The sequence below is a fragment of the Schistocerca cancellata genome, chromosome 9, assembly GCF_023864275.1.
Source record: "Schistocerca cancellata isolate TAMUIC-IGC-003103 chromosome 9, iqSchCanc2.1, whole genome shotgun sequence".
Classification (NCBI taxonomy): Eukaryota; Metazoa; Arthropoda; class Insecta; order Orthoptera; family Acrididae; genus Schistocerca; species Schistocerca cancellata.
This window is the reverse complement of record NC_064634.1, coordinates 190,240,244-190,264,072: the sequence shown is the minus strand read 5'-3', so window position 1 is coordinate 190,264,072 and position 23,829 is coordinate 190,240,244. Positions and strand designations below refer to the sequence as shown.

General features: G+C 38.2%; 1 protein-coding gene across 3 annotated transcripts in view; it reads right to left on the bottom strand.

Moving 5' to 3' along the window:
* LOC126101067 (protein bric-a-brac 1-like) overlaps positions 1-23,829 on the bottom strand; it is a 193,619-nt gene that overhangs the window by 77,295 nt on the left and 92,495 nt on the right. For all 3 annotated transcript variants that reach the window (XM_049911739.1, XM_049911740.1, XM_049911741.1), the window contains exon 5: positions 18,541-18,652. In XM_049911739.1, the coding sequence (XP_049767696.1) occupies positions 18,541-18,652 (112 nt within the window). The remainder of the gene's footprint in view (positions 1-18,540; positions 18,653-23,829) is intronic.

The window sequence follows — 23,829 nt, the reverse complement described above, 5'->3', positions numbered from 1 at the left end:
ATGGACATCTCATTTTCACAACATTTATTACATATAATGAAGCATGACTGCATCAATTAAGTAATAAGTCAATATCAAGCACAGTGAGGGACATTTAACAAGGTGGGGAGGGGGAAAACATGCAGAAGTATCTACAAAGTTTTGTGGACTTAAGAACATCTCTTAAGAAAGTGGAATTGTAAGCTTATTATGTTTCAATGAATTGTGAAATGTGACAATCACACAAACTGAAGCAACTATAGTTTTATACCAACTGTGTAATATCTGGAAACAGCTGACATCACATACGATCTACTTGTCTGATGTCCTCCCAGCGTGTAGCTTGCACTAGTCTCTCTATTGGAACATCAACTATCACCTAGTGTGGTCTCTAATCAGGTATCAACGAGCTGTAGTTTCATAAAGTTCAGTTCTCTTTTGTGTGCCATAGTGAGTTTGATATCATCCTCCCTCTTCTAAGAAGCAACACACAGCTTTCAGCAGACATTAATTACACATTGAAACTGAAAACAATAACCGTGAATAAAATTAAGTGCAGAATTATGTATACTTTTAATTCAAATAGTGAATAACTACCAAGAACGTAACACACTACCTTTTCTATTCCTTCTTTATATGTTTTGGATGCAACCAAGAAACAACAAAGATATTTGAAAATGCTAGGTTGTAAGCAAAAATGTTTTATTTTTACATTTCGTAAATTAATTTCCCAGCCAGGAAGGTTCTTTTGTGACATGACTATATCTGCGACCTCACATTTTAATTAAGACAACCTTCCTTCTTCTTTTTCCCTGAGCCAACTAATGACATTTCACATTGTTTCCTAATAGTATGTTCTTGAACCAACGTAACTGAACAAACTCTTAAATGAAACTCAGATTTTCTCATATGTATTCATATCAAAATTTAATACTGAAGTGTATCCTAAGCCAAATACTGCCTATGCTGTTTAAAAATACAGGTATTGCTACAAACATTTAGATATCACAGAAGAAATTATGTGCTCTTATCAATCACTAAGCAAAAACTGCTGTCTATAGTGAATCCAACAACAAAGGGCTGAAGGAAGTAAATTCTACTAGCAGAAATAGCAAAGTGAGTATTACACCCCACACTTTAATTTACAATGTAGTGGGTGGTAGGAAAGAACACCAAAGAGAGGAGAAGGCAGCGGGAGAGGGGACAGGAGAGGGTGGGGGGGTTCCTACCAAGTCACAGAGGAATCGAGACATGTACATATAGCAAACAGCCTTTTTCTTAATACAGTTACTCCTGATTATTCATGTATATATTATTTGCGAATTTAAAAAAATGACATAAAATAAATACGACACTTTCCTCTAGCAAACAGCAATAAACAACTCACCACATGACAATAAGTGTCACTTCCATTGAATAAACAACTGCCGCATGACAACACAGTCCCACTTCCATTATTATTGGCCAGCCTGTTCTGTGTAAATTGAAAACAAACTCTGTTTTTCTCAGTTAATCGGCACGTAAGTGTCAACGAAGCAAGTTCATCGAAATTTGTAAAACAGATGATGAAGAAACGAAAGAAATCTGTGTTGACATTAACACACAAATTAGAATTAATTGGAAGATTTGAAAAGGGGGAATCTACTGCAAAACTAAGTGCTGGTTATGGTATTGGAAAGTAGACTGTTCATGACATTATAAAAGAACAAGCAAAAAACACAGGATTTTGTAAGGAAATGTGATTCTAGTTTTGTACATCTGCATGGTTTAACCAAAAACGGGCAGGAGATCTCATTGTTTCAGGTGCGGTGTGTGCCAGAAAAGCTCCCCCCTTCCCACGAATCTCTAGGATCAGAGCGAAAATTCAGTGTCTCAACTGCATGACTAACCAGTTTCAAATAATGTCACAGTATTCACAAACTTACTGTGCAAGGAGAGAGGCTTGGTTTAAATATTGCAGCAGCTGATTCCCTCCAGGATGAGTTCCAGAAATTTGTGAAAGAAGGGAATTTCACACCAGACCAAATTTATTATTCAGATGAAAGTGGTCTGTATTGGAAATGTCTGCCAACCAGAAGCCCTGCTTTTTAAGAGCAAAGTTCGTGCTCATGAACATAAGTCTAAAGTAAGCATTACATTACCTCTAATACTTCTGCGAACCACAAATTGAAATTGCTACTGATTTGACAGCTAAGGATCTCCCTGTGCAATATTATAAGAGAGGAGCATGGTTGGGTAATGAAATTTTCAAAAACTGGTTCTACAAACATTCAGTACAAATTCCACAATTTCTAGGGTTGCCACAGAAAGCTATTCTATTGCTTGACAATGTCCCTTCACATCCCAATAAGAGGATTCTCGAAACAAAGAAGAGGGCAGTGAATATGAAAGTTGGGGATGAAAACAGCAACCTTGTTAGTCACTGTACCACACTGTAATGTATTGACACTCTTTTAGATTATATGGATCACAAGGGTTTCAGTACAATGACATTATTGCTCCAAGAAATATTTGCAACTCCATGTGAAAAATATATAAACTCTTCTCAGAAGCAGAGCAACATCAAGGCTATTTTAGGAAATAAACAGGCTGACAGAACACGGATAAACTTTTGAACAAAGAATACGTGCTTGAAAATATCTTGTTTACGCTTTTCAATTATTCATGCATCTTCTACCCCATGTTACCCCCAATAATCAGGAGTATACTGTATTTTCCTTGAAATTTCTCACCCACTTCAGACAAAATTCATACGTGTAATTATTGATCTACTCCAGATGGTATGTCACTGGTTCATAGCACGTGGGATACAGTAGTGTTGGAAACTAAACTCACTTTTCTGTATCAAGAACAGCAAACACCAGAACAGGAAAAAATGTTGCAAATGTAAAGTTCCTAGTTTTCATAACTTGTGAATAGTCTGATTATTTGGATAAATAGAAAAGAAAAAGCAAAATGGACACAGGAAAAAAAAAAATACCTGGCATCATTAGGAAATGAAGATACCAACCTTAAGTATTTTCACAATTTTTTTAAGAAATTTTGTACAAATTGTCTAGATCTCAAAATATACAGCAAAATTTGATAACTAGTTTCAACTGTTCACACAACTATCCTCAGATCTAAAAGAACTAGCAGAAACAGAAAACTACTTTAGACAGAATTTACTCAAGTCTTCAGAAATATACATATTTCAAGGTAAAGTAACATACATGAACTGATGACATACTAATCATGGTAAAGATAGCAAGGTCAGACTGCATCGTCTGCATATCTTGGTACTGGAAAATAAAGGCAGCTGTCAGATGAATGTGAAACAATCAGTTTTATGGCATTACAAACATAGGGAAGTAATAGCATGAAAGCTATAACAGACAAATTCAATAAGGTGCTGGCCACACCAATGAGGTGAAGTGTTATTCTAAACCTATAGGATAAAAGAAAGAAACAATTTTACCATAGATTAAATCAGTATAAAAGTACTAATAAGCAGAGCACCAACTGGCATTGTGAAGGGTCTATAGGTGTGTGTGCTAATGCGCTTTCCTTCTCTTTTGTGTGTGCCTGTCAATAACTCAATACCTCCACTATTTGGCGAGTAATCTCTTTTACTCCTAAATTATTTGCATTCACCAGAACTACTGAACTTGTTTGTGACCTGTTTTAATCCATAAGCAGACTTACAGCTGTGTGTGCATGCGAAAGGTGAACGAGAACTGTTGTGGAAGCAGGCAATGGTGTACAAGTAAATGTGCAGTTACAAACATGTTACATAAAAGAAATGTAATAACACAGAATAAAAGTAAGGAGTAAGAACAAGGAAAAAAAGAGAAAAACATTTAACCATCTAATGGTGACACTGTAGTGATTAAGTCGTGACCCATTAAGAGAGAACCGTTGCTAACAGAAGGCAATACAAATTTCGGCATTTAAGCACAAAATAACAAAGGTTGATAGACCGCCAGTGTGAATGAAGTACCACCACCCAACACCCGAACACAACGGAGACCGACATCCAGCACACGAGTAGAGGGATGCAGGAAGACTGAAGTGTAGATTGTAGACATGTGGGGCAGCACACATCACAAACATTTTTCCAGTATATACTAGGCACATATAATTAAAGTTCATCGAAAATATCGAAAAGAAATAGGACTGATTAAATTCTCACTGTTCATTTAGTATAAGCCCAGATTTTTTCTTGCAACAACAAATTTTGAATTCCTCCATTAAATCAAGCATCCTTCCTTTGGGCACATCGCACAGCACCTCCATACCATGTCCAATATCCTGCACTGTATGTCCCTCAGCAGCCATGTAAACACTGAAGGCCGTTTTATTCCGGGAGTATACATGTTCCCTAAAACAAGTATGAAAAGACTGGATTCATATGGCCAATATAAAACCAGTCATTATTAAATTTAATTTTAAGTTGTTTGGAAACAAAACCTAATGTTTTTTTTTTTTTTTTTTTTTTTAATGAAAGCACTGTTCAATATTACGTGCCACAGCTGTTTAAGGCGATTTTTACACAACTAATTTTAAACTTTTTCAAGTTTACTGTAAATATTGGTTACATTAGTTGTCGAGATTTGTAGCCATTGCCTCCGACAGCCCGTCTTTGATACTTGTTTTAAGGAACATGCACACTCACAGAATAAAACACCATTCAGTGTGCACATCTCTGCAAAAGGATATACAGTGCGGGATATTGGGGATGGTATAGAGGTGCTGCACCATGTGCCCAAAGAGAGGATGCTTGATTGATTTGAAGAATTAGAAATTTGCAATTGTAAGGAAAAAATGTTCTTATGTAAAATGAACGAAGATAGTTTTACCAGGACTATTTGTTCAATATTTTCAATTGATTTGTTTAATTATATGTGGCTATTATGTACTGAATATATTTGTGACGTATGCTACCCCCACAACTGCACTTTGCACTTCTGTCTCCCTTCTCCATCTGATCATGCATGCTTGATGTTAGTCTCTGTTGTGTTCATGTTCTGGGAGCTGGTACTTTGTCTACATTGGCAGTCTCTCAACCTTTGTTTGTTATTTTGATTGCTTATTCTTAATATCTTTTATTCTGTACTCAAATGTTAAAATTTATATTTTAAGCCTTGGCATTTAACATTAGTTACATATATTTGCCTTCTGTTAGCAACTGTTCTCTCTTTAGTGGTCATCACTTACTCACTACACTTTCAACATTAGATTCTCAGATGTGTTGTGTTGTGTGTGTGTGTGTGTGTGTGTGTGTGTGTGTGTGTGTGTTTTTTTTTTTTTTTTCCTCCCCTTGTTCTTAGCCCTTACTTTTATTCCATATTATTATATCTCTTTCTGTGATATTGTTTGCAACAGTGCTTACTTGGGGACAGCTTACCTGGAAATTCTGATCGCCGTTCACAAGCACGCACAGCTGTTAGTCTGCTTAAGGATTTGTGGTTATCATATATCATAGGGCGATAACAACACACTTTAGATGTCATTTATACATTTATTTAGCACTGAAGTAAGCAAGAACAACATGGCAGTACACAAGTTGTGTGCTAAGAGCAGAGAACAAAAAAGGTAGTACAAAGATGCCAGAGTCCAAAGATATGGCACTTTACACCAAAGGTGCCACATATTCAAACAAGTCACAAACAGGTTTGATCTACTTCACATACCTTATTTCATCATCTTGGTTTCAACAGGTTACATTTTGTAATGATTAAGTGTAAAAAATTTGTACTCCAGTGTAGTTTTAGTAAATTATTATTCAAATGCTGTCTTATCACAACTTATATATTTTATGCTGATTTATTTTCAGTATCTGTAATGAAAATTTCTTTTATCCTTTTTTCATCTTGTCAGTATATCCACACACTTTATTGAAGTTGACTCCTGTATGACAATGGTATGTCTTTTGCATTCAGTACTCACCTACGTCTGTAATGCCGCAAAATTAATTATGGTTCATGTTCATGTGACAGCTGCTTTTCTTTTCTTACATATGGCCTAAGATAAGCAGACGAAATGACCGATCTTACTGTATAGATTGATAGTGTCTTCACCATGATTGGCATGTCATTACTTTTTGCACATTCCTTTACTTTGAAGTATGTATATTCCTGAAGACTCTGTTTTACCTAAAGCAGTTTTCTGTTTCTGCTTGTTCTTTCAGATCAAATTTAATGTTGTATATAGTTTGCAGACTAGAAAATTAAAACATCTGTGTATTTTTTTAAAATTTTCTGTAAAGAAAAAATTATTCCAAGTCTTAAATTATGATGGTCACATGGTGCTACAGATGAATCAACAGTACAAATGGACTAATAAGTGAGACCCACACTCCAATGTATTAACGGCCCAGTGCAGACAATTAGATCAAAGATGATACAGATATTTGTTTTTGTGTGTGTGTGTGTGGGGGGGGGGGGGGGGGGGGGGTGTTAATGAGGAAGAATACTTTCAGACCAAAACAGCCCACTGGTGACAATGGACCAAGTTAAAGAGCTGTATGTAAATAGGAAATAGAAGACCAGATGTTTTAAAAGAGGGTGCAGATGAACAAGGTTGATGAGTAATGGACAGTGGAACAGTCAGAATACATGAAGACTAGATGCTTGGCAAGAGCCAAGGTGGTGAGCGACAGTCTGCTCCACTCACTAATATTATGAATTGGTGATACTGGTTGCCAGACTCAAGAAAAATGCGGCAGTGAAAAGAAATACCTAAGTCCATGCTGTTATTCGACGTTACTGGTGTGCGTGATTGGAGATGACCTCTCTGTCAATCTTCTCCTCCCCCTTACCCCACTACAGTTTTAACCAATCTCTTGTTTTTCTATGAATTTCTGTCTTACTGTGTTTGCAATGCCCCCCCCCCCTCCCCACCTCCCCGACATTTTCCAAACCTAACTCTCATTTTTAACCAACTAACTTCTGGCAATATGTTATTAGCTCTCTAGATTTCGAAACTTAGCATTGAATCAAGTTTTACTGCTCAATCCTTTCCTACACAAACAGAACAAAACTGTATAAAAGATCAAGAGTTGGCATAGACATTCGTCATTCATAGACAGCATAACCTTAGGACTGAGGTACTCACAGACAAGCTTGCACAGTTCAGGGGGAGAGTGCTGCCTGCATGAGGAAATGTTATAGTTTGAGACCTGAGCCAGACATTGACTTAGAATGTCAGTAAGCATTACTTTGTAAACATTATCTACAAAAATTTACATCATTGAACTCAATTGTCAAAATTTCAAAAAGCAAATCTTGATAATCACCATCTATGTTATCCACTCTACTTGCATCAGATCATGGGTTACTCGATTCCTTACTTTTGGTAGCAATCATCATTTAAGTATAAGTTGTAGCCTAGTGAGTCATCTGTTTACATTTCACAAAATGTAATATAATAGCAGTTTTATTGTTTCATCAATGATGTGTTACACTTCTATGAATGACTATAGTTCAACCACTACAAGGCCCAGCATAAGATTTCTTCTTTGCTGGAACGTAATAATATGTAGTATTGTTTTCCTTGTTCCTTGTACAGTGCATTCTTATATTTTTAAAACCTATAAAATGAATGTGAGAAGTCTTCATACAGAAATACAGATGAAGATTAAAAATGTGGTTCATGATACTTGCACTTAAGCTGACTAGGAACAAACAACAACCACAGCCTTCACTAAAAAAAAAAAAAATAAAAAATAAAAATAAAAAAAAGGGACTTCAACAATGGAAGTATGATTTCAACTTTAAATAATAATAGTGAATTCGGAAAGAAGTCTCTCTAGAAGAATCCACGGGAAAAATAAGAATTTCCCTTGGAAGGTAGACAGAGGCTAACAGAAACCCACAAACATATGTAATTCATGTGCAGTGGAACTTTCTGAAATAGCTTCAAATCCACTTCCACCCACATATTCTGGCCTCACACTGTCACGCATCCTTCCATCGACGGTAACGTGGTTGAGAATGGAAATGTGTAAAACATGCCGTACACATGGCAGGGCACCGTCTGCAACCACTGCAGAAAGTGACTACCTTGCGAGACGCATTCTCCGCCTGTCGTCGGCCTGTGTCTCGTTGGCGCATCCGCAAATAGCACCCGCGGCAACGGCGGCGCACGAACCTTGAAAGGCCCTCTCGACGCACCAGTGCGTGCACCACACCCGTGTCGTCGAGCCATCCGGCAGACCCTGCCAACCGAGTCACTATCAACCACCACTAACACAGAAATGGCCGCACCTAATTAGAAAAAGTATCAGCAAGATTCTTTTAACTTTTGTAGATGACAGGCAGTTGCAGTAGAGGGACACCTTAGTACCTTATGAAATCTGAGACCATTTAATGGAACCAGCGTTTAAGGAATGCCTGAAACTGCTAAGCAGAAAGTGACCAAATGGTACAAAATGAATTTCTACAAAAAGTGCGATAACAGTGTAAATTTTAAAATCACATGTCTACAGGCATTTTTATTATTTATTTTGAAAGCATCCTCATAAACTTTGTCAGAAAGGCTAATATGATTAAAAATTATTGGAATCATACGATCAATGTTTTGATCTGTTTTGTACAACAAATACAACTTCCTGAAGAGATGAAATAAATATTTAATTTTAGTAGACTTTGTATGTTGTTTATTTTGCTTTGCTTGCTATCATTAACAGCAGCATAATACCATGTTTTATTCCCCTATCTTTGAAAAAGAATTCTGTGGGTAAATTTAAAAACTTGCCCACCACATGTCAACCTAACTTATTCTATACTTATCTTTTCCCTCCAAGGCTGAGAGAAAGAAGTGCATTTTAGCTCCATCTGGCAACATGCAATATGAACAAATGCCAGTAAGTTGTTCATAAGTCAAATTCCTGTGTCATATACTGCAGGACACACTTGAAACTAAAATGGAACATGTCTAGAGATACATCAGTAGTATACAGAACAAACTTGGCATATAAATTGTATTTCTGCTTTGGATCATTTAAACGCAGTCTGTAATACTCAATAAGCAGAAGATATTTTTTGTAGTCTTCCTAACCCACAGTGACTTTGCTAATGATAGTAATGGCATTAAATCATCAATAAATTATAAACAAATTGTTACCAGAGTTGCCTGTCTTACAATTGCTGTATCTCTCATTATTTCCCGACTGCCTAGCAGCTTTGTCCACTATCGAATAGAATGCTTTCAAACTGTGGTACAGATCTTTTTATATTTGAGAGAGAGAGAGAGAGAGAGAGAGAGAGAGAGAGAGAGAGAGAGAAGGAATACTTTCAGTTGTGTTACTTTAGATCTTTTCAGTCAACACTGATCTAATCAGAATAACAACAACTCATTAAGTTTTTGCTCACCATGGTTTTCATGAGTAAGAGACGTTGCTCCTATATATAGACAGAAATTGTTGTCACACTGTTTTCGTCACCTACTGTCTATTTCCTTTAATAAAGGACTATGCTGACAGTCTGTAAAAGTTAAGGGAAGACCCCACCACCCAACATATAAAACTAAGTCCCCTGAATAATGAACCCAATATGTTACTAGTGTGTTTAGTAATGGTACCAATTAAGTTGCTGTTTGTGTAAGAACAAGACTGCACATTTCACATGAACTCTCAAACACCACTGCTTCGTTGTTCTGGTGTGACTATAATCGAGAGAACAAACTCCAAATAATAGACAACCTTCTGTAACACAAAACCTTCTATATAAGTATCTTATTGAAGTCTTATACAACATTTTCTGTCTAGGGTTTTCTAGTTCAAAATAATATCTCCCAAGTCAATGTTCTACGTAATGGATATAACAAACTAACTAAAATATGGTGTTTTTTCAAAAAAGCAAAGGCAGAAAGGAAAACGAGGAAATTCAGTCTTTTTCAGTGTGTAACATTAAGACGACAATAATCTTAGTAAGTAAAACTTGTATTGGCATCATAAGCATTTCTAAGGGAAAGGGAAAATAAGGGCATATATGCTGTGAAACAAAATAAACTGAAAGCAAACAGAACAAGTGCATGTGGTTTCAGAAATTTTGGAAATGATATGAACATACCAACTAGCAGATTCAGAAGCTAAGTTACTGTTAGTCAACCATTACTACATAATTAAAGGAAGACAAAGCAACTGAAAGTCTACGTGTAGAGAAAATACTGACAAACTACCAAGAGGTTAATTTACAAACATTTCCAATATTAGCTACAATGAATGATCATTTCTACACATTCCTTTGTGCATAAAATGCTATACTATGCCAAACAAAAGTTCCAGAATTTTTTTAAAAAAAGCTCTCATCTTTGAATTTTTTTAAGAGGTGTAACTTGCTCGGAACAAACCTGATCTATTACTTCAAACAAAAGTGATGGCTACGTTTTGATTTGCAGTGTTACTTATTATAGCAAAAATATAATAAGCATAAAATATCATGAAGTAGTCATATTTACAGCAGGTTTACAGAGAATAATTCAATATTTTTTCTCTTAAATCCATGAAATCAGACTGCTACGATACATAACAAAACTGACTTCTGATTTTTCTGGCAGCAGTTTCATTATAATAATGCAATAAACTAAGAAAATGCGAATAATATAATCTTACCTACAAAAGACAACAGTTCAGGAAACAGGCGAGTTCCCTGCAACCGTATCACAGTATTGCACTGCACGGAGAATCTTCATTTTTCCACTGTGTCTGGAACTACTGTCACCAGTCTGACCAATCCAAGTTGAATGGCATGATGACAATTATTTTAAAAATCCACTTGTGGGCTGAGCTTACTCGTCAAACTCACACCAGCAAAAGCTTTGTCACTACTGGCGTAAAAAGATTTACAGGTATTTGTTCACGCGTAAGTTAGCATATCTGCTTTGCAGATTACAGACCTGCATTCCTAATTCTTGTGGAACTATATGTGAAAAATATATATGGTTTCATAACTAAGTAAGAGGCTTTTTAATACTTATCAGTCTCTTCAGAAATACTATTTCATAACTCCAAATAAATATTAAAAAGTACAGAGGGGCTCTGCTTTTGTTCAGATTTGTAATAGCTTTCTTTCATTTTCTTTTTATATTTAGGCCAAAGGAAGCATCACAAAATGAAAAATCAAGAAATTATTTGAGCAAAGTAAAAGTATAGAAAATCTAATGTCAATCATATCTATAATCACATGGGGGGAACAGGTAACTTACGTCTACTGTGCTGCCTTTATCTATGTCAAGTGAATTCGTGGGGTGCATGACAGTCACAATGAAAATAAACAACTTGTTACAGAAACTAAATGTGTTGCAGTAGTGTCTACAACCATCACAAAAGAAGGATGCTTTAATGTCTATCACCAACAAAAAACTGAAAACAAGATGTAAAAATAATTGAGTTCATACATGACCTCAATATTTAAATTATTTATTCCAGTGTTTACGCTGTATATGTACCTTTTACAATGTGACCTTTGTAAGTACTTATTTAGTACTTTTTTCCAAGTGAATTTTATAGTAGCCACAACTCATCTGCTCACTTTTTCTTTACCCATAAAAAATGTGTTTCACACATTCACAGATGAATATTTCATTACACTGAAAATACATCATCACAAACTGATTACAGCAGTGTACTCTGGATTTAATGTAACACAAAGACACACAAAGCAGATTAAATGCAATAAAAGAAGATTAACATAATATACTATAATAACGTCGAGCAAGTCAAAGTACTGTAAAATTTATACACCCAATGAGTGGTGAAAAAAAAGTACTGTTTGCTCACTACACCACTTACCTGAAAAAAAAAAAAACATAGTTCTCACAAAATAAATGCAGTAAAGTATATACTTTCTGAAGAATCCCTCTTAAGGGAGACTGAGGTTCACAAGGACTTTTCATTTCACTGGGATAATGAACATAGCTACAACATACTTTTATCTGTTCAGCCAGTTTGAGAGTACCTTTGAGCCTAAGCAATGCACATTTCTTACATATTGAAACCATAAAGAGTGACCTATGAACACATTATATTTAACACTAAAAGGCAACATTCTAAGTACCTAACAGTCCACACAAAACAAACACCTGCAAGCTAGCAGTCCTATTCAACAGTTAAGTTACAGAAATTCAATCTGCTTTGGAAAAAATACTAATAGTGACTATCAACAGAAGAAACTTATACTTCATGATTGAGACGAGACGGTAAGAGGAGAATACAAACACCAAAAGGAATGACAATTACTGTTTTGTTCTCCTTCAGAAGAGTTGGGAAATTTTCATATTTAGATATTACACCCTAACCCCCTCCCCCCCCCCCCCCCCCCCCAATAAAGTAATTTACTATTGTATGTCTTTCCTCTTTCATACTACAGCTTTCGTAAATACCTTTCAGTTCTTCAGGTCCAAGATCCAATCTTAAACATTTAAGTGCTATGCTGTCTCTAAACACAAAATACTTTAGTCTATCACTGACAAACTCGAACACATCCTCTTGTTGAAGCTAGAGTTATTTGGAAACATCTACAGAGAACATCATTTAGTACAATAAAGTATATTAACTGGCATATACTAATCGAACTCAGGAATTAAAGTATCTAAAACAGCTTCAAAAAATTAAAACTATATCCAGAAAAAAATGTGACCCCATTCTTCGTAGGGAAACTGAAACAATTAACAAACACAAGTTGTCTTCACGCATGGCACAAGTTAATACTGTTTTTATTTGTACGATATTGACAATCACGTATTCACTCGACCAAAGACTTTCTATATAAAACCGAAGATCGCACAGCTCATGAACTGCAGCAAACAGTCTGCAAGAAATATACATCAGTGCAAGGCAACTAGTAGAACTATTAGAACTGACTGCTGAAGGAAAATTTGCAGTAGTGACTTTGCTATCATGACTGCAAGAGACAGTAAGCACTGCAAGAAGCGATAAATTGTAGCAGAATACTGCTGTGTACCATTAATAATTCTGATGGAGAATGACTACAATGTGTCTTGTAAGGGGAGTTGGTCAACTTGAAACATTATGAAGGATCATGACTGCTGTAATGTTGGGGGGAGGGAGGGGGGAATCTCTGCACTGAACACAAATGCTATTGCCAGCTGAACAGCTGTGCAAGTGTAAATTTTAATAGGTTTACGAAAGGAGGAAACAAATCAGTATTTTGCCCAATTTGCAAATAAGAGCTATTTTGCTACACTTCCATATATATTTCAGACCTTACTGGGAACTCTGGCATCCACTAACAACTGCACTCAAGATGACTACACTTTGTTCCCTCCAAAATGGAACTCCACACCAGATTGTAATGGTGTACTGAATATCATTACTGAAATGAAAGACTACAAGATAAAATGTTCTCAGATGAATCCCAGTTCAGTATAATGAGCAAGTCGGGACTGTGTGAGAAGAAAACAAAGAACATATTACCATATTAAAACTGTTTAGAACATTTAATAATGACGGACATGGACTCTTTGATTTACAAGGTGGTAGAGGTGATAACATCACTGAACCAAGTAGTCATTTGCCTTAATCAATTGTCAGAGGGTCACTCACTCACTGCCCCCCCCCCCCCCCAAAAAAAAAGGGGACAAAAATTTTAGCTCCATTCCACTCAAATGAGAGGGCATTGTGCGAAGCATTGTACTTTGGCTAAGCTAACACTGCTGTTGCAAAATTATAGTGCATTGTGTTTCACTTTTCTAAAGTGCTGTCGGACCTGATTATTATTTTCATGGATGTCAAACTATCCAGAAATACACAAACTGTCCACAGTCCGAGGATATTAAATAATGAGACTAACACTTGCATGGAGTGGTTGGCGTGCTTTCCAATCTGAATCCCATGAGACACAGGAGACAAACCGTACGGACGATACTGCCCTCTAGAGCACTCCATAATCAGCAAACAACATAGGGACAAAATGGATAACACACCCACAGAACTTCAAAACAGCTTTATGGACATTACACTGGAAGCGAATTGTGCATTTCTGTCTCTGGCTACTGCCTACTGACACGCACTGAAAAGCAACACAGTGATACCATCATCATAAACTATAATTGTTCCTTAGTAATTTCAAAACATTGTAATTCACCACTGTGTACAACAAAATTAGTGTAACATCAAATACAGGTGCTAAACCCATGGTGAATGTACATAATGTACAAACAGTATAAAAGAATTAATGCCAAAAAGGGTAAAGTAGGCACTCAATCCTCACACTTTTGTGAAAGATGGACAATAAATTCAACTTACATCTAAAAGGCCTCAGTATTTTTGCAAGTACTCACACACTGTAACTATCACTTCAGTTTTAGATGTGAATGAAGACGTAGTCATTCAGTAATAAACAAATGAATCTTATTTCACATTACTTGCCGATCTATCCTCCTAGAGCAATTAGTAATCTATTTGACATGGCAAAATTAAAATATAAACCATCACAGTGGACAGATACAGACTTTCAAACGTACAGAGAAGAATGCACTCAAATCTGATAAAAAGGAAGGAAAAAAAAAATTGCAGATATAAATTTTATCGCCTTTGGTAATCTTTCCAAATTCTCTGGAAAGACACAATGTACTAACTTTAGGCTAAAATTATCAGGATTTTAGAGAAACAAATGCAATAAATACTGGAGAATTGTTTAAATAATGCTATACACCATTTTGCTCCCTGGGACTTGCCTAACTGTAAAGATATAGTCATGAGCAAGGTACAACTGTGACAAACATGAAATACTAAACAAAATGAACCTGAATTCAAGTAACAGGATATAAAATACTGTACTCAAAATAAAAAAAATTTAAAAGTCCTTAGCACAATATATTTATTTTCTGAGAGAGATATCTACCCAATTTGTATTTCAAATTCAGAGGCAGCAGAATATTATACCACAGCCCTAAACTTGAAAAATATTGAAAACACACACACACACACACACACACACACACACACACACACACAGGGAGTATGGATACATAGTCATCCCACACACAAAATGTGGCATTATGGCGAAATAAAATTCAGGCAAACCGTATTGTGAAGCAAAGATGGTAGAAAACAGGAACATTTAATGAGACTCATTTTCACAGCGACAAAACTACTAGAAGTCTATAAATTCTTTTTATCTTCAAGCAAATCTAAATTTTGTTGTGGTGATTAAAACACAGTATCAGGGTAGCAAAAAACAAAATTATTTGTTATCTGAATACATTCAACAACACAAAGAACTCTTTCAAGAATTAATTTTAATTGGAATTTATGATGGGCAATACTTCCAGTATTTGTGGCTGCTTCCCTTGTCTTAAGATTTGAAACAGTAAAGGTAAACAATCTGATCTGATTTTTTTAATACTTTAACCCATTTTCCATCATGACAACTGACAAAAGGACTGCTTTCAATTATGATTTTATGTTCTAATTATGTTGTCATTCTTTTTCACTGTCAGTCTGAGTAAGTCAAAGACTCCAATTTCCACTGCCTTAACACATTTAACTTAAACACATCTAATACTAGAAAGGAAAGTGCCTATGAGTATCAGAATAATCTCGTGCAGAGGACAAATGCAGAAAGGACAGAGCGGGAGGAGGGAAAGGGTGAGGGGAATAAAAAGTTGAACTTGTTGGTATCTTCCATCCAGTAACCACCAGCATGTTTATAAACGGGCAACAATGCAAACCTTGAAAGTACAGAGCAGTTTTAGAATTACATGAGTGCCCACCAAAATTAATAACAACTGAATGTCACAGAGTAGTACAACATGAAGAAGATGATTATATTTTCTAACAGTGCCACTCATATTTCAGCTGATTAATAGTGGAAAAAGGCAGTAACCTATACGAGCCATATATTTTATACAACTGTGGAGATGATGTTTGAGTAATAATTGATGTTTGAGTAATAATAATATTACTATTGAGAAACCCTCAGTGGGGAAAAGTACTAAATAGTTTTCCTACCTTTTGATGTTGCTCTCAGCTGCTGCTTCCTGCTGGCACTGTTGAAACCCTGAATGTTTAAAGAATGAAACCAAACCCTCTGGCCATTTTCAATATTGTGCATGGGATTTATCGCATAACACCCACAGAAGTGGAAGTGAGTGGTTGTGATAGTAAAGGTCTCAAATAACTACTGGTTCGAAACAAAATCGGCAGTTACTTCCTACGCTAAAATAGGAAAGTTATATACTCCACATGCTTCAACTTGAAACCAAAAGCTAATAAGCTTTTTCAGAAACTGTAATAAGAACTGATATAAAAAAGTATATTATAAATAACTCACATCTTGACATGCATTATTTGCTTACGTGCTACTATGCCAAAGTTATACACACTCTTCATAAATATACTATCAGGTGCTACACCTATTACAATAAATGGGACACATACTCGACAAATGAGGGAGGGTGCAAGTTAACATGACATGCTTTTTAACTCACAATGGCTAGAATTGTTTGCTTTCTTTCTGTAACTCACTAGAACAAAGTAGACATTGACAGAATTGTTTTCTTTCAATGTATTTAACTTTTTAAATTATCTTTCCCGTTTTGGTATGCACATTTTTAACTTAGATTACTATAACAAAGCGTGTCATCTCACTGCAACTTGCACTCTCCTACTGGAGCTCACAAGAGTGTAGCACCAGTATCAGAACCAGGAGAGCTACACTAATGCTGAAATTTGTAGTTTTGCACTTGTGATCTACTACAATGACTTTCCATTGATTGCAATTGTAATCTTTTATTCGTTAAGTTGTAGCTACAACTTGCTGCAGCTTTCCACATATTGTACAGGTATTTTGCACAAAATGATACTGACATATCATACTTAGCACTTTAATAGTGTACCAGATATGGTGCTTGGTATCTCTCGAAAACCTGATAGCTACTGGAAGACTCTTAACAGTTATATTTACCTACAGCTCACAAGTGGAAAAAAAGTTTAGCAGAAATGTCACCAAAAAAAATATTGCCACGTTTCCTTAAAGTTTGAAAAATTCATGGAAAGAGAAAAATACAGAGGACCAACACTGGAGGCTTGGATGAATTCCAAAACTAAAAGGTGTCCTGTAGCCACATAAACAAACATTTAATGTATCATATACGGTACCAAGAATGTACTTAAAAGTAAGAAGCAAATTTCTGTCAGTATTCATTTACCAATATACGGTCAATCCATAAACAAATAAGAACACAGAACTTGCGCTACGGGAAAGCCCACAATCAAACTTCAATACTTTTAAGTCACCAAAGCAATATCTTACAGACACCATTAAAGGAGGTTCACAAAGGAACTGTCAACTGATTCTTTGAGACACAACAAAGACCAAAATGAAGTATGGTACAGATGGCCTCTTACTATTAATGTATCAGAAATTCATAAATTGGGCTCTCTCCATAGCAAACTGACATGTATTTTCCAAAAAGCTCAACTAACATTGTATAGGCAACCCTATTTATCCTTCTGTTTTGTTTTTCTTCTGCCCTTTTGGGTTAATGTCAATTTCGCTTGTAATCACCCCTCTCTTCTATCCCCACTACATTCTCAAATGTTTGTCCCTAACTTGGCGTATCCACTGCTTAAGACAGATGCTGACTGATCTCTGGGCAATCCTCATCAACTCTTGATCACTGAACCCTACCATGTACAACACTTCCTCCCTTCCATCCCCCCTCTCTCTCCCCCACTCTCCCTCTATCTATCATGAACTCCATGTTTTCCACATATCTTGCTCTATTTCTGAAGGTCATTCACACAACAATTCATTTAGATGATTTCAAATCACCATAAATCTCTGGTTTTATATGGATAACATCCCATTACATCTTTGCCATCCCCCTCCCTCCATTATTCTCCAGGTTTTATGGATAACCATTCATTAACCCTCCAGTGACCTTCAAAAAAATCCTAGAACTTTACTTTCTTGCTTTAAAGGACCTCCAGGCACACCATTAAATTACCCATTCATTTCTACCCCAATATTGTATAATAGATAAATAAGTACCTATGACTAGACACTATTTCCAAGGACATTATGAAAAATGCTTTCTTCTGCAGTTCATCTGAAATTTCAAAACTAATGTGTAAGACACAGGTGAGGAACACCAACACTTCCATTTTTCTCAAAAGAAACTTTATTCTGTAGCTGGTACAAGAATTCTCTCTTCCTCCTGCATTAATACAATGAGCCAGTGTACCAATCTCTTTTATAAGAGTAAGATCTTAATAATGGTATATTGTTAATGATCATAAAAGTCATCTCCTTCCTAACATTTTGCCTTCAATACCACAAATGAAACCACAAGGAGGTGTCTGCTATCTAGAGGTCAGATCATAAAGAACAGTGTGATGAATGACAGTAGTTTTACCTCAGAACATCCAGAATAAATAATAATGATCAGAAAAGTCTTCACTTCAAGTGAAGATACTCAAGCACACATACTTAGTACTCAAACAAATATTCTGGATTGGTATTCTCCCAGCACCACAAAAAGAATGTATCAGTGCTCTTATGTTCTGAAACTGGAAACTACACCCTGTGACATGCAAGTATTACTGAATTTTACCTGTTGTTGATTTTTCACTGTTGACCGCATGGTGAGAAGAAATGATGGACTGCCCTGATGGACCAGGTACATCCAGAGGAGATGGTGGAGGGTCTTTGCTGTCCGAATCATCCTACATGACACACAAAACAGTTTGTTATTAGAATAACCATATTTAATTGCACTTAAGAAGAAAGAAGGACTTGCACTGATTACTGGAATCAGAATTCTTCCTATGGCACTATCACAAAAGACTATTGACACTTATACTGGAACCTAAAACACGTACAGTGTAGAACACATTGGTCAACACAAACTGCTAGTATTACAAAAGCAGTAGTTGTCATATCACTCCTCAACCTCTCACTCACAGGCAGATTTTTTTATATAAATATCATATGCAGTCAGAGAGAGAGAGAGAGAGAGAGAGAGAGAGAGAGAGAGAGAGAGAGAGAGAGAGAGAGAGAGGGGAGGGGGGAGGGAGAGAAAGAGGGTGGGAGGGAGGGGGAGAGAGAGAAAGAGGAGGGAGGGTGGGAGGGAGGGGGAGAGAGAGAAAGAGGAGGGAGGGAGAGAGTGGAGGGGGAGAGAGAAAGAGGAGGGAGGGTGGGAGGGAGGGGGAGAGAGTGGAGGGGGGAGAGAAAGTGGGGGGGGAGAGAAGTGGAGGGGGGAGAGAGTGGAGGGGGGAGAGAGTGGAGGGGGGAGAGAGTGGAGGGGGGAGAGAGTGGAGGGGGGAGAGAGTGGAGGGGGGAGAGAGTGGAGGGGGGAGAGAGTGGAGGGGGGAGAGAGTGGAGGGGGGAGAGAGTGGAGGGGGAGAGAGTGGAGGGGGGAGAGAGTGGAGGGGGGGAGAGAGTGGAGGGGGGAGAGAGTGGAGGGGGGGAGAGAGTGGAGGGGGGAGAGAGTGGAGGGGGAGAGTGGACGGTAAAACTGTATTAGCCAGGCCAGTCTACAGATCACAGAGCAGATGAGGGCTGACTCTCAATGCATCTGCGGCAAGAGGCACCTCTCCCCCATCTAATCACCTGACAATAGTAAGACAAGGTGAGACAATCATCACAGTAGGCAGGTGGGTGGGTGTGAGCAGTAGTACGTCCCTTGGTTCATCATATAGTGTCCCTTGCACCACCTTTCCACCCCCAACCTGGTATAGTCAAAATGTCAGAGATGGAATAAAACCAATGTTCTAGGAGGAAGCAGAAAAAAAGCTGTTTAATTCCTCTTTTGTAACCAACTAGTATCAAAGATAAAGAATTCTCAATGTCTTGCCTTTGCTGAGATGCTCTATATTAAGGGGCACTCCTAAAAAGTAAAATATGTTGTTGAAGAAAATGGTTTAATCACATCTGTTGCTGTGGTCTTCAGTACAAGGACTGGTTTAATGCATCACTCAATGCTACTCTATTCTGTGCAATCCTCTTCACCTCAAAATAATCACTGCAACTAGATCCTTCTGAATCTGCTTACTGTATTCATCTCTTGGTCTTCCTCCCCTCCCACACTTCCCAACAATACTAAACTGGCAATTCCTCGATATCTCGGAAGTGTCGTATCAACTGGTCCCTTCTTCTAGTCAAGTAGTGCCACAAATTTCTTGGCTCCCCAATTCTATTCAGCACAACCTCATTTGTTATGTGACCTACTCATTTAATCTTCAGCACTTTTCTGTAACATCACATTTCAAAACCTTATATTCTTTTCTTGTCTAAACTATTCATCGTCCATATTTCACTTCCTTAAGGGCTACACATCAAACTAATACCTTCAGAAAAGACTTCTTAACACATCTATATTTGATGTTATCAAATTTCATTCTTTCAGAAACGCTTCTATTGCCACTGCCAGTCTATATTTTGATTCCCCTCTACTTCAGGCATATTCAGTTATTTTGCTGCCTAAATAGAAAAACCTATCTACTACTTTTAGACATTTCCTTATCTAATTCCCTCAGCACCCTCCACTTTAATTCGACTACATCCCATCATCCATGCCTTGCTTTTGTTAGTTCTCATCTATTACCCTCCTTTCAAAGCACTGTCCATTCCTTTCAAACTGGTCTTCCAATTCTTTTGCTGTCCCTGAGAATTACAATGTCATCAGCAAAGCCCACATTTTTTACCAATTCTCCCTAGACTTCAAGGACTTTAATTTCTCCTCCAAATTTTTCTTTGGTTTCCTTTACTGCTTGCTCAATGTACACACTGAATGCCACCAGGGATGGGCTACATCTACATCTACATCTACATCTACATCCATACTCCGCAAGCCACCTGACGGTGTGTGGCAGAGGGTACCTTGAGTACCTCTATCGGTTCTCCCTTCTGTTCCAGTCTCGTATTGTTCGTGGAAGGAAGGATTGTCGGTATGCCTCTGTGTGGGCTCTAATTTCTCTGATTTTATCCTCATGGTCTCTTCGCGAGATATACGTAAGAGGGAGCAATATACTGCTTGAATCTTCGGTGAAGGTATGTTCTCGAAACTTTGACAAAAGCCCATACCGAGCTACTGAGCGTCTCTCCTGCAGAGTCTTCCACTGGAGTTTATCTTGTTCGTTTTCATCTATTACCCTCCTTTCAAAGCACTGTCTATTCCTTTCAAACTGGTCTTCCAATTCTTTTGCTGTCCCTAAGAATTACAATGTCATCAGCAAAGCCCACATTTTTTACTAATCTACTTAATCTACAACCCTGTCTCACTCCCTTCTCAAACACTACTTCCCTTTCACACCTCTCGACTCTTATAACTGCTGTCTGGTGTCTATATAAGTTGCAAAACAGCTTTCCCTCCCTGTATTTTATCCCTGCTGCTTTCATAATCGCAAAGAGAGTATTCCAGGCAATATAGTCAAAAGCTTTTTCTAAGTCTACAAGTGCTCAAATAAGTCATCGCATTAGTACTGCCTCATGTGCTCCTATATTTCTCCTAAATTCAAATTGACCTTCCTTGAGGTCAGCTTCTACCACCTAGGCAAGCTCCAAACCTTTCGTTTGTGCGCCTATCGAAGCAACACTTCCATCTTTCAGTGAATTGTCTCCTTTATTCCTAAAAATTTGTAATTTTCAAACAGACCTTTCTGTACATTATTATTCTTCAGTATAGAATTCATGTTAGTATTTTTCAATCATGTCTTTTTACGCTGATAGTCCAGTAATTTTTTTAAGCTGATAGTTCAGTAATTTTAACATGTGTCTGCAATTGCTTTCTTTGTAATTGGAATTATTACATTCTTCTTGAATGTCTCAGGGTATTTCACCTCCAACGTACACCTTGCACAGCAGATGGAAGAGTTTCGCCATGGTTGGCGTTCCAAACACTGGCATTAGTTCTCTCGTCAGAATATTGTTTACTCCCAGAGCCTTCTTTCGACTTAGGTCTTTCAGAGCTGTATCAAATTCTTCTCGCAGTATCATGTTTCCCATTTCATCTTCGTTTACAGCCTCTTCCATTTCTATATAGCTTTCAAGTTCATCTCCTTTGTATAGGTCCTCTATATACTACTTCCACCTTTTCAGCCTTCCCTTCTTTGCTTAGGTTGGTTGGTTTAAACTGACACTGAGGTGGGTCTTCATGGCACAGTGGGTAGCCATGGAACGCCCATGCATGACCAATGCGGAGCCTGCAGAGAACCACAGAGTCCATGCGAGACGCCCTCATCAAGGACTTCCACACATTCGTGGTCCCTTTAACAGCTCCCAGTTTGCTGTGCGTACTGAGATTTTGCCATTCCGTCTCCCAAAGCTGAAAAACCTTGCAGCGTAATAACAAACGCAGGTCAGCTGCAGGGATGCCCATCTCCAGACGTGGTTTCCGTGTAGGCTGTTTGGCCAGCCTGTCAGCAAGTTCATTTCCTGGGATTCCAATGTGACCAGGGGTCCAGACGAACACCACTGAACGACTGGACCATTCCAGGGCATAGATGGACTCCTGGATGGACGCTACCAAAGGATGACAAGAGTAGCACTGGTCGACAGTTTTCAGGCTGCTCAGGGAGTCAGTACATAAAAGAAAAGACTCCCCAGAGCATGAACGGAGATACTGAAGTGCACGAGAAATGGCCACCAGCTCTAGTGAATACACTGCAGCCCTCGAGTAAGGAATGTTGTTCAATATGGCCACCGTGCACGTAGGCAAAGCCAATGCGACCATCAGCCATCGAGCCATCAGTGTAAACCACTTCAGAGCCCTGGAACACGTCAAGAATCTAGAGGAAGTGACAGCGGAGAACGGCCAGGTTAACGGAGTCCTTAGGGCCGTGCAAAAAGTCCAGACAAGGCGTACACCACGTAGGCATACGTGAACGGACCGCAAGTAGAGATGGTAAAGGGGAGGACTCCAGTTTGGGAGAAAAGGAACCGCACGCCACGCAAACCGCAATCGTTAGCCCAGACATGGGCCGCCGATGTGGGAGATGGACTGCCGCGGGGCGAGAAAAGGAGATGGTAATTCAGATGCTCAGGGGAACTATGAATGTGTGCTGCGTAACTAGCGAGCAGTTGTGCACATCTGATCTGCATTGGAGAGACACCAGCCTCCACCAGTACGCTGGTCATCGGTCTCATCCTAAAAGCTCCTGTCGCTAGCTGAACCCCACAGTGGTGCACAGGGTCGAGCAAACGCAACACTGAAGGTCCTGCCGAACCATAAACCACACTCCCATAGTCAATTCAGGATTGTACCAGGGCTCTGTAGAGCTGCAGCAGTGAAGAGCTATCTGCACCACAATTGGTGTTGCTTAGCAACAGATGGCATTGAGGTGCTGCCAGCACTTCTGCTTAAGCTGACGACAATGAGGGAGCCAAGTCAATCGAGCTTCAAAAACCAGTCTTAGGAATCGATATGTCTCCACTACAGTGAGTGGATTGGCAGTAAGGTAAAGTGCTGGTTCCAGATGAATGATACGACGCCGACAGAAGTGCATGACACACGACTTTGCGGCTGAAAACTGGAAGCCATGGGCTAGAGCCCATGACTGCACCTTGTCGATGGATCCCTGTAGGTGCCGCTCAGCAACACCAATATTGGAGCAACAGTACGAAATACAGAAGTCGTCTGTATACAGAGAAGGTGAAACGGAGGGCCCGACAGCTGCTCCTAGACCATTAATTGCCACTAAAAATAGAGAGACACTTAATACAGAACCCTGCGGGACTACATTCTCCTGGATATGGATGGAACTATGGGAGGCACCAATTTGGACACGAAAAGTACGGAGCAACAGGAAGTTTTGGATAAAAATTGGGAGCGGGCCCCACAGACCCCACTCAAACAATGTGGCAAGGATATGATGTCGCCAGGTCGTGTCGTACGCTTTACATA